This window comes from Peromyscus leucopus, chromosome 8a (genome assembly GCF_004664715.2).
Source record: "Peromyscus leucopus breed LL Stock chromosome 8a, UCI_PerLeu_2.1, whole genome shotgun sequence".
Lineage (NCBI taxonomy): Eukaryota > Metazoa > Chordata > Mammalia > Rodentia > Cricetidae > Peromyscus > Peromyscus leucopus.
Window position 1 is genome coordinate 39,847,864 of NC_051085.1, and position 12,021 is coordinate 39,859,884.

Consider the following 12,021-nt stretch of genomic DNA (forward strand, 5'->3'; position numbering starts at 1 on the left):
TCAATTCATGAAACTTTCCTTAGGTATCTGGCAGATCCACATGATTAACTCCCAGGAGGGCAGGTTCTGTTTGCAGGATGCTCCTCTTGGTACGCTTCTGACACTTGTGCACAGGTTCAAAGGCACTGAGTGTGGGGAGAAAGCTGAGGTCCAGAAACAACAAAAAGTGGTTATCTGGTTCTTTCTTTATGCTTAAGGAGTCTGTGGCCCATTCCCTGTTCATAAGTGCTGACATCAGTTTGAAATTGTCGTATGTAATGTATCTACACCCAGCAGTTACAGTTACAACACATAATCTGAAATTGTGTTTTTACCTGAGAAACCTGGCCGAGCAGCATTTGGGAATGCTACAAGGGTTACATTAGCTGTAAGTTTTACAGATTTTTATTTCATTTGAGTGTGTGTGTGTGTGTGTGTGTCTGTCTGTCTGTCTGTGTTTCTGAGGATGTGTGGACATGTGAGTACAGGTGCTCATTGGATTCAGAATTGGGCAACAGATTCAGACCCAACTGGAGCTGGAGTCACAGGCTTGACATGAGTGCTGGGAACCGATCTCTGCCAGAGAAGTGTGGGCTCTTAAACAATGGAGCCACCCCTCCAGGCACAAGTTCCAGATCAAAGAGAATTACTCTGTTCTGCCCTTTCCACCGTGGGAAAATCCATGTCCTTTTTAATGCATCACCAAGGCCACTGTCAACTACCAAAGTCTCTCTTCCTCTTTATTGAGCTCTCCACGTTCAACAGTCACCGAAAGACTCAGAATTCATAATCTTGGAGCCTTCCAGAGCACGAATCCCATTGTCTGCTCTTCCAGCCAGGAGATACTGCTGGAAACAATTATTCGAAAGTTGTTTTAAAGTCTTTGGTGCCGGCCAGCGGTGGCACACGCCTTTAATCTCAGCACTCGGGAGGCAGAGCCTGGCAGATCTCTGTGAGTTCGAGCCCAGGACAGGCACCAAAACTACACGGCGAAACCCTGCCTTGAAAAACAACAACAACAACAAAGTCTTTGATTGTTGTTACAACCCAGAGTCACCACCTTCCCTACAGGGGCAGGGACAGCCCATCTACCACTTCCTCCCATTTGTTGAGTCTGGGTTATAAGGAGAGTTTTCCATGACCTGGCTGCCTAGCACGGCTTTTTCCCACACTACTTTCTGTTTTATCCTTTACTTTCTCTCCTTTTTGCCACTTCCAATTTATTCTGCTCTGTTTTTCCAATCATCAAGGTTGGAGAGTTGGGATGTTCATTCTTAGGTGTTCTACTTTCAATACAGTAGTTAGGTCTCTAGTCAACTGTACAGGGTTGCCTTCTCACAAGTTTTCATATGTAACATTCTTGTAATCATTCCGTTCTAACCGGTTTATATTTCCATATGCTGCACATCTTTACAGAAAATGTCATTTTGAGGTTACACTAAAGAATGGTTAATGAAGTTCTGTAGAATGTAGATCCCATTGCTATGACCTTCTATTTCCAGAGCGAGGTATATACGTAAGTATGAGCAGGAATATTACTCAGAAACAGTTGCATCTCCAGGAGACCTCTTCTCTCTCTCCCACCTTTTCTTGATGGGTGACTGCATCTCTGAGGGATGGGGATTTCATTTTTCTTTGGTGTTCGGTAAGGAGCCTCATGCATGCTCAGATGTCCTGTAACACTAAGTTATACCAGTGTCCAAGGGATAGGGCTCTGAAACCTCATTTCTCTTGAAAGCCCACCTTGTCCTCCAATTCAACTTAGATAATGTATTTGAATGCCTAAATTTGTCAGGCACTTGTTGATTGCTCCAGAATCGGGAGGGGAAGGGGACAGAGGGAGTAGGCTTCTCAAAGACCTTCAACAAACACACCAAAAAAGGTAAAACCTTTTTATCTTCCTGTGGTATTAGAGACCAAACCTCAGAGCCTTGTGCATGCTAGGCAAAGACTACTACTGAATTATAGTCCTAGACACCCCCTCATCTCTCCCACTCCCCATTGCCCAGTGCTTTTTTTTTTTTTTTTTTTTTTTTTTTGCAAACCAAGTACTGTATCACTGAACCATACCTCCAGCTTTTAAAATCTCAAGATGGGCATAAGAGCTACAGCATCTGTGGTTTGGTGTCCTAGCTCTGACCACTATGGACCTCTAAAGTACCACCACAGGGTAGACCAAAGGAAGGAACTTTACTTTTTTACACCTATTATTGGGCAGGAGATAGAGCCAGAAAGAGAACGTACGGTAAGAAACATAATGTCCTTTGTGTCTTTGACAAATAGGCACACTGTCTATATGGCACGGGGACACAAGGGAATAATACACAAAAAGGCAAGCAAACATCCTGGGTACTGAGCATTTTGTGTGCAAAGCCCTGCAGGTTTTGGTATCTAGGTAACCAACTTTTCCAACTTGCCAGTTTTGTCTTATAAGCAGAGGCATTATTTTCAGAACAACCTGGCTGGAATTCATCTGCTTGGCTTCCCAGAACAGCACTGGTCTCACCCATGACTTGGAGGCATCTCACCTAGTGTTGCCTCTGAATAGTGTCCTGGGGAAGCACCTTGGGTTAAATGTCAGAGGGAACCCATATCATTAAGATGAATCTCAGGTGTACATCTATCAGAGTTTTAACACACACACATAGCTAATCACCAAAGAGTTTGGAGCCAATGAATGTCTCTAACATTTTCTTTTCTTTTTAACCACAACTCCCAAATAGATGCCCACCAACTTCAGAATTGTTTGTTACTGGATGTCATGTGGAAGTAATGATGCCCTAACAAGGGATGCCAGTTTAGATGCGCCTACATGTAGGACCCTGCATAGAGATTCCTGCGGGCAACCCCAAGGCATTCGCCCACACCTCCCTACCTCTTTCATGATCTTGATGGCTTCCACGCGGTGCTGGGGTGGGGGATACAGGAGCACACGGTGATAGAGGGACTGGAGCACGGGCTTCATGGAATCCACGGACCCCACTAAGCGGACGAGCTCAGCTGCAAGGTAGTAGATGGTGCGGGCCACAGGTCCGCTGAGGGTAGGCGCAGTGCAAGAGCAGCCTGAGCCTCGGCCGTGGTCAGACACACCGGGAGAGGCAGAGTCCGACTCCATGTTGGTGCTGGTGCCGCTGCTGTGAGCAGAGGTGATGGTTTTGTCGTGAATGGGGTTCCCCAGGATCACAACGAGAGCAGGGCAGAGGCTTTTCCTGGGAAGAGGCAGGAGGATGAATAAGCCTTACTGAAAGCCGAGTGATAAAGTGTGAACGCCACCAGGAAGACAAATAGTTGCCATGAGAAATATCCAGGAAGAGCACGGGTCCCTACTCTTCCCTTCTTTTGCCTATGATATACACCCAGTCTACTCCTCCCTTCTCATGTTAGTGTTAGCTAGATAAAGCGTCAAGGGAAGCATTCAAGGACCAGACGTGTGTGTGTGTGTGTGTGTGTGTGTGTGTGTGTGTGTGTGTGTGAACAGATACAGCTCAGAATGCTAAAAGACTTCCTCATCAAGTTTCATTTTACTATGGATAACTGAATCATTTCTCATTTAAGGTGTTAGTTTCAAATCCCATACTGACACCCATCACTCAGCTTCCTCCCTGTCAGTAAAACGGGATCTAGGGCCTACTGATTGGCTGCCTGCAGGGCCTTCACTTCCTGAAATCTCTGGACATGAGTAGGCAATTAGCACTCTTGTGGAGCTAGAGATAAGTTCAGGGTTAGAATTTCTTACTCCATGTATATTCCTGATATATTTATATGCTTTTTAGAACAAACTGGGAACCCAGAAGTCAGTTGGTCTGGTCTCTTATGATCTCATTGATGTAAATGGCCGAAGAGGGCTGCTGGAAGCATATTTGTTATATTAACCACTAGTTTCTCTTTGGAATTGGGGCTGATGTACATAAATAAAGCCATTCTCCTACCTGGAGGACACACACACATAGATGAAACTATCTCTAGGTCATGGGTACTATGGAATGGAACCGAGACACAGCTACAGCAGTCCTTGGCTGGGATGGGGGCATCAGGAGTTTAATGCTCTCACCAGATGAGGTCAGTGAAGCCCCGGTGCAGGTACATGGAGGAGGAGGAGCTGCTGAGCACGGAGAGGATGCATTCCAGGTACAGAAGCTGCAGCTGCTGGCTGTCACTGTAGAAGCACAAAGACAACCACACATAAAGGCGGGAAAAAGAGAGAGGTGGCATTGGGGCCGAACCCGGACAAACTTCAGGCATCACCCGAGGGGATGCGTGGTCGGTCGGGGGTCATAGGTAGAGCTCTGTCCCTCACACTGAAGTCCTAACCCCCCAGGGGCTGAGCAGGTGGTCTTCTCTGGAGCAAAGTTAAAGGGGCTGCATCTGCGTGGGCCCTACTCCAACATAGCAGGTGTCCCCAGAAAAAAAAGCCTGTGGACACTGAGGCACGCAGAGAGGGAAGGCTGGAGGAAGAGACCGTAGGGAGACGGCTCTCCACAAGGCAAGTGGGGAGGTGGAGGTGGAGGTGTAGACTAGTCCTCTCATAGTGCTCAGGAGCAACTACCCTGATCTCGACATGTCAGCCTCCAGAACAGTTAGGCTAACAGCTCCCCCGTGCAGGGCACCCAGCCTTTGGTTCCCCGTTACGGGAGCCCTAACAAAGTGAGAGCGTTAGGCTGATTTGGGGAAATGAGTAAACTTTGGAGAAAGGTTTCTGAGTTTTTGTTCAAGAACTGAGCGTGAAGCAGAATGACCATATTTTATGCCCCTCACACACAGCTTGTCGTATCTGCATCTTATATCATCAGAGCACATTTTCTGCAGTCAGCGTACAAACGGTGACATGTTAGCCAACACCCCGTATATGCCAGAAAAGCTAATTACCACTGATGCCTTCATTTTCCAAGAACCCATTTATACCATCTTTTTCTTTTCCTGTCTCTCTTGCACCATAGCTTTCTTTTTTTTCTTGGTACTGGGGCTCAAAGCCAGGGCCTCACACATGCTAGGCAAGTACTTTAATACTGACATGACCCCTCCAGACCGCCATGTTATCTCATTAGCTAACACTTAGCTGATTCATCATCCACATTTTTTCTTTATTTATTAAGGAAACACGTTTAAAAAATTTTAATTTAATGCTCGGGGCTATTTTGTTTGCATGCATGTCTGTGTACTATGTGTGTACTTGGTGCTCTTGGGAGGCTAGAGGATGGTGTTGGATCCCCCTGGAACTGGAGTTACAGACAGTTGTTAGCCACCATGTGGTTGCTGGGAACTAAACCCAGATCCTCTGGATGAGCATTCAAAGCTCCTAACTGTTAAGCCATCTCTCCAGCCCTCAAAGATATATATTGAGGCGTAGTCAACATTAGGGGCTGTCTTGATAAGCTAGTAAAGAAACAGACATATTCTTATGTTCCCAGCTTATGTTTCCTCTCAGTGTCACCAAAGGGTGTTAAAATTCTAGTATGTCACGAGACTCATAAGGAGGATAAAACTTAATTTCAAAGACACATTTAATTGAGGTTCAAATCTTCTAAAGAGGAACAATGCAAGAATCTCTTATGGAGTGGACTGTCCATAAAAGAAGAAATCTGCCAATAATAGTAATATTTGGTTGCTCCTGTTTTTTTTTTTCTACTTCAAAATAAATGCCAGCAAAGAAGGCTAATGTTCTCAACAGTTAGATGGTTCCCTACAGCAGGAGGGGGAAAGGAAGGGCCAGGCTGTAAGAGCAAACTGGAAGTCTTAGAAGCTAGGAAGAGGGAGAAGGAATCTGCCCATTTGTCCTAGAGGCCAGAAGTCCACACTCCTGCCAAACTCACAAAGATGGTGTCACTGTAAGACAAGCAGAGTGAGAAAGAGGTCGGGGATGGTTCTATGATAATATCCAAACTGACTTCAGACTCTAAAGCTGGCTGGCTGGAGGCCAGACCTTTGAATTTAAAAGTGTCATTATATTTTAAAGGGGCTATGAAGCCAACTTTTTAAAAAGCACGTCAGGAGACACACTATATGGCCTTTTACAGAAAAAGTTCATCAACCCACAGTCTAAAAGATCTTTGTCTCGCACACTACAAGGTTAATGTCAACACATTGAAAAGAGAAAGATGCTTCCATTTGTACATACACTCTGAGGATGAGAGAGAGGGGGACAAAGGATGAGTTGCCACAGAAGTTATTACCATTTGACAGAAGGACAATAATGATTACAATTTGATTAGAAGAATCAGAAGGACAAGAAATATTAACCCTTTGCAGGCTAAGTAAAGACTTCACATTTTCGCCGGGCAGTGGTGGTGCACACCTTTAATCCCAGCACTCAGGAGGCAGAGCCAGGCGGATCTCTGTGAGTTCGAGGCTAGCCTGGACTACCAAGTGAGCTCCAGGAAAGGCGCAAAGCTACACAGAGAAACCCTGTCTCGAAAAACCAAAAAAAAAAAAAAAAAAAAAAAAAAAGACTTCACATTTCTAGCTCCCACCCCCTACACGTTTCCTCAGCCTTTCACTGCTCTGAAACTAGCACTCTCTTCACTGTGGGACGAGATAGAGAGGCACATAGCTCAAGCACTGCTGTCAAGTGCTATAAATGACTCACTCGATGTAGGTTTCTATGGTACTGCATAGGAGAAGCCCCCTTCAGAAAGGCCCAGGAGGAATGTGATAGGAAACCCTGCCTTTGTATAGCCCCGAGGTTCAAGCAGGTATCCGGGGCATCGTGGAGTTGTGTAAGAGCGTGCACACAGATGCAGGGCAGAGAGAGGGGGAAGCGGTTTGGCCTGGGAGGTTTTCATCAGGTGAAGCACAGGATGTGAGGATCATGTTTGCAAGAGCTGGGCTAGAAGCCAGGCGCAGTGGGGCATGTCTGTAATCCCAGCACTTGCGGAGTTGAGGTAGGAGGTCAAGGTCATTTGTAGCTGTATATAAGGATCGGGGGCCAGTCTAGGCTCCATGAGATTTGTTTTTTTAAAAAAAATAAAGGAGTGGGAATTAGAGAGATGGAGACACCAGAAAAGGATGGGCCCTATACACTATGCTAAGGTGTCTGGAGTTCTGCCCATGCAAAAATTTTGCTTACATAGACTGGAGAGGGTTGAACAGCAGTCATACTGCCAATTACAAGCTTCATTGAAGACTCAATTCTGAAAGGATCACTGTGTCTCGGGTTAATTTTTCTGATGATGAACTGGGGTCATTTTTAAGATTCAATGTTTCAATGCAAAAATATCTTTCACAAACTGTTTGTCTAGGATTGTAAAACTAAAGATAGAAAGTAAAGGGTCTCAATTTCTGAAGCCACCAGGAATGCATCTAGGAGGGAGATGATGAGCAGTCGGGGTTATTGTGAATGTTTGCAAAGGCTGCCGAGGAACACTGCAGGCCCCAGACATCAACCTCACTGACAGGAACGTATAGCCAAGGAAAACTAGCCCTGGAGTCTCCTTGGAGATAGTACCCACAGCCTAAATGTGGGCTGCGGCAGTCTGGAAAGCAGGTATTTATGGTCTTGCATGGGTCATGCTAGGAAAAGGAGCCACTGAAAATCTCAGCATCTTCCTTCCACGCATGCTCCTCGCTTAGAGACCTTTGACCATGAGCACAGTGTGCAAGCCTTTCTTTTCGGACTTGTGTACTTACTGACAGGCAAACACTTGAATGTATGGAGTGGGGAGGAGCCTAGAACCTAGCTAACTATTCCAAAATACATGGGGGTGTCGGTGGGGGGGGAGGGGAGACTGCGTCCTTAGGAGGGCCAGGAGCTACTCTGCTTGGTCTTTTGTTAGAGCATTTCATAATTGGCAGATTATCGGCTGGTTGTCTCATTGCCTGCTCATCGCTCAGGTCTTCCTAGGTACACAGCCAAGCAGAACAATTCTCTGCAGTGGACAGCTTGGCCATACAGCGGAGCGGCCGCCGAGCCAGGGAGGTTACCTCCTGGGAAGATAATCAGCAGTACTTTCAGCATGTCACAGGAGTTGTCAGGGTTGGGTTTTAAATGTTTTTTTTTTTTTTTTTTTTTCCTCCTCCAAATGTTTGCTCCCCTTTGGTCCAGATTTGAACTTAATTAGAAAAACAAGAGAAGGAAGTGAGCAAGTATGTAAGAGCTGGAGTAGAATTAGCACAAGCTGATATGGCCACTCTGGCTGGCTTTATGGACTCCAAGCCTTCTTTGGTACAGGCAGATTCCTGTCTGACGTTCTTTGGAGCAGGAGATTGGGACAGAGTGGCAGATGACAGACAGAGAAGGAATCTCATGCCACTCTAAGCCCAATTATTCTCTGAAAAACTCTTGAGCTGAGAGAGAGCATGCAGCTCAGCTTGTCTAATGTAGAACGCTATTAATAGCACATCTCGAAGGCCTGTGGGTGAGATGTACTGAGTACCTCAATGTATTTCAGAGTTCTCTGGAGAGACGGAGTGTATCACACACACATGTCTCTATGAGACTAAGCCCTGGGAGGTCCCTGGGGTCCCATTTTGAAAATGATCGTTGGGACAAAGACTGCCCATTGGAATTTCAGAGAAAAAAAATGAGCTACTTAAAAGACAGATGAAACATCAGTTTAGCTAATAGAAAAGAAGGAATTGAGGAAGTGGAGTCAGAAGAGGGCACACAAACATGAACATTTAAGAAGAAAGGGATGGATACCACAGTGCCAACAGAGGAGTGTGGGGTGTCTCCACTACTCTAAGCATGCAGCGCCCCAGCTTCTTTAGCAAGCCCACCCCTTCCCCTTAGGGTACAGAGACCGTAAGCAATCAAATTCCAGAGGCAGGATTGTGATTAGGGGCAGTGCATCAAAATCCCATGACAGCACATCCTGTCAAAACCACGAGGCAGAGTGCCATCCTGCCTAACGCTGTCTAGGACTCAAGAGAAAAATGAGTTCTAGGCCATAGCAATTGCTTTCCCTGTTTAAAGCCTCTCCTCAGATCATGGAGTTAAGAAATGCTGTCAATGGCTGATGCGCACTTCTGCCCTTTGGTTTCGTAGGTTTGTGCCTGGCACTTTCTTAAAAACTATAGACCAATTTTTGTCATTAAAAATGTCAATGTTCCCAACTCCATCAGAAAGTAGAATTAGTGCCAGCAATTCCCAGAGCAAACATACCAGTTTAGAACCAGAACATATCAAATATCTACTACACGCCAGTCACAGTGCAGCGTATAAGACTCCACACATACTACTACTTCCTTAAAGCTATCAAAAATAAATGCCCGTTTATACACCAGGATTAAAACCTGGATGTCCTGGATAAGCCAGATTATATGATCCCCTTCCAGGTCTTTGTGGCTCATGTAGGAGCCACCAGCATACAAAGAATCATAAATTTAGGGCCAGGCATTTATAGGACCCAACTGAAGATTTTTTTTTCTACCAATGAACAGTATACAGTTTACCTCTATCATTTATAGACTTCCAGGCTCATTCTGACATATCCTGATGGCTATATTTTAATTATAAATCACTATGATTACAAACAGATGTCTGTACAATTAAAAAACTCAAGGTTTTATTTTTCCCTTATGAAGCTGTTAAAAAGTTTCACTTATTTCTTTCCAGTAATGACCACCATCGTTCTATGTCTTTCAAAGTTTTGGTGTCCTTTGCCGTCCTTGCTCAGTGCCAAGGCTTAGAGAGGGTGGGGATGGGGCAGATGCCTCTTTATAGTGGCAGCTCCCTCATTGCTACCAGCCAGATGAGCCTTTCTGATGAACATCAATATTGCCATCAGATGTTAAGAACAGACAAGACCTCTGCACGACTGTGATCAAGCAAGCTGGAGGCGCGTGGACAACTGCTCTTGAACCATGGTTAAGGGAAGAACAGAGAGTGTATCCATGAAGGCAACCAAATCCCCTCCTATGAGAGGCGCCTACTTCTTCTCTAGTGACAACCCAGCCACCAACTGTTTCTTTCATAGACTACATAGAAATTAAGACGCCCAATGCTAGAACTGACCGTACATCCTGACAAAACTCAATCCTTGAACATAACTCTTATTTTACTGTAAAATCACCCGACTCAAACTAAAATTATGGTCTTTCCTAGTCCACTTTTACTGGGTACTCCTTAGTTTCCCAAGGAGTGTGTGCTCACTGTGATAAGTTAGTAAGTCTAATTTTGTTAGCCTGGGGTGTTCCTGGTGATCTTAGTGGCATCAATTGACTTTTAAGAAAGTTTTCACATTTGTCCCTACAGTAACACTGAAATATTTTATATGCCATACAATATTATTTTACCTGATATATAATATGTATATATAACATCAATTATTGTCTGGAAAGTATAGACTTGGCATGCTTGTACCCTCTACCAAAAGTCAAAAGCTAAAGACCAGAATAGAGAGTGTTAGAAAAAAGCCCCCATAATTCAGCCTTGTCATTAACAGAGCACAAAAGTCCAGCCAGGTCCCATGAGAAAGGTCATTGGCAGTCAGTCACACAGCAGAGTCATGCCCAAGTCAGGACCTACTCTTTTTTTTTTTTTTTTTTTTTTTCTTTTTTGAGACAGGGTTTCTCTGTGTAGCTTTGGTGCCTGTCCTGGAACTCACTTGGTAGCCCAGGCTGGCCTTGATCTCATAGAGACCCCTGCCTCTGCCTCCGGAGTGTTGGGACTAAAGGCGTGTGCCACCACGGTCCGGCAGTCAGGACCTACTCTTACAGCCTCCAGCTCTGACTCTCCAACTCTCTACTCAGCTTTGGGCTCAAGGGACTCACTCTTCTTTCTAAGTATTATTCTCCACCCCCTTTCACTTCAGGCAATGATACACTTTCAGAATGGCATTTAATAACCTGGGATGGACAGAGATCTCTGACTCTATTTCTCAGGAATGACAGGGAACTGTCAGTGGGAGGGAACAACTGAACAGATGGATATTCTGTAGCTTCAATGATGCTGTAGATAGAAGTTGTCTCAAAATGAACAACTGTTGGATATGAGCCAGGATGGAAGGGGACTTACTTTATGGAGGCTTGTAGCTTCTCACACAGGACAGCCAGGACAGAGACAACATCATCACAAAGGGCCTCTACTGTTAAGCCTTCAAAACAGAGGAGGTGCAAGAATTAGACACTGGTGGGCATCGGAAGCTCCCTCAATGCCCTTCCCATCCCGTGCTTTCGATGGGTTTTGATGATTTTCAGATATGAGGCCTCTTTTCGGGTACCAGAACCATCATAGGAAAGAGGAGAATGGAATAGAGCCACTCCTTTTTAATGTAAAACAAACAAAAGACAATCCAGGGAGAAAATAAAAGATTCTTTCTCATTATAAGTAAATTTCTTCTACAGTCAATGCAAAGCTGTGTGGGTGAATTAAAAAAACAAACCATAATTCTAAAACAATAACATTACGTGCCACTCAGGTTTCTATAGAACTCCCTGCTCAATTCTCATTTAAGCAATTAAACCTGCATCAAAACAAGACAGACAAGAAGGGAGGGGAGGGAGGGAGAACAGACAGCCTCCAAATGGGAGGGGTGTAAAGTGCTAATCTCCCTCACACAGTTGGCACCGGGACTGGAGGAACAGAAGGAAAACAGCAGCTGGTCAGATAATACTAAGCAAGGTGAAGCCAGGCAGAGCTTGGACCATCTTTATATCCTCAGTTCCATGCACCAAGCAGGTATTCTTACACCCCAACCATTTAAAAAGGTCTAGTAAAAACTAAACCCAATACCTTGACTCCCGAAGTCCTGTGGGGCATCTGGGTTTTCAATTATCTAGTGAGGGAAACACAGAGAGACCATTAGGAGATTCAGACAAGAAAAGTCCTGATTCTTAGACAATGCAAAGTTCTAGGAAACCAAATGGCGTCCTAAGGACTCTGGGTTTGGATGTCGTACCCAAGCACACTGGAAGCATTTCACTGCCCATGACCTTGAACAGAAAGACTGTGAGTGTGTCAGTTCTAAAATAAACTATTCAAGAGTTCAAACACTTCTTGGAATTTTAAGCCCCGTGGTATTCTTTCATTGCTGGGCTAGAACTTGGGCAATGTCTACCTGAAGAGGTGAGTTCATCTTTGTACAGACAATAACTCATCTCAAGGTG

The 12,021-nt window shown here is 44.9% G+C and overlaps 1 protein-coding gene across 1 annotated transcript in view; it reads right to left on the bottom strand.

Moving 5' to 3' along the window:
• Positions 1–12,021, bottom strand: part of Arfgef3 (ARFGEF family member 3) — a 180,457-nt gene that overhangs the window by 65,149 nt on the left and 103,287 nt on the right. The window contains 4 exon segments of the mRNA XM_037200384.1: positions 2,855–3,188; positions 4,031–4,135; positions 10,931–11,009; positions 11,648–11,690. Of these exon segments, the coding sequence (XP_037056279.1) occupies positions 2,855–3,188; positions 4,031–4,135; positions 10,931–11,009; positions 11,648–11,690 (561 nt within the window).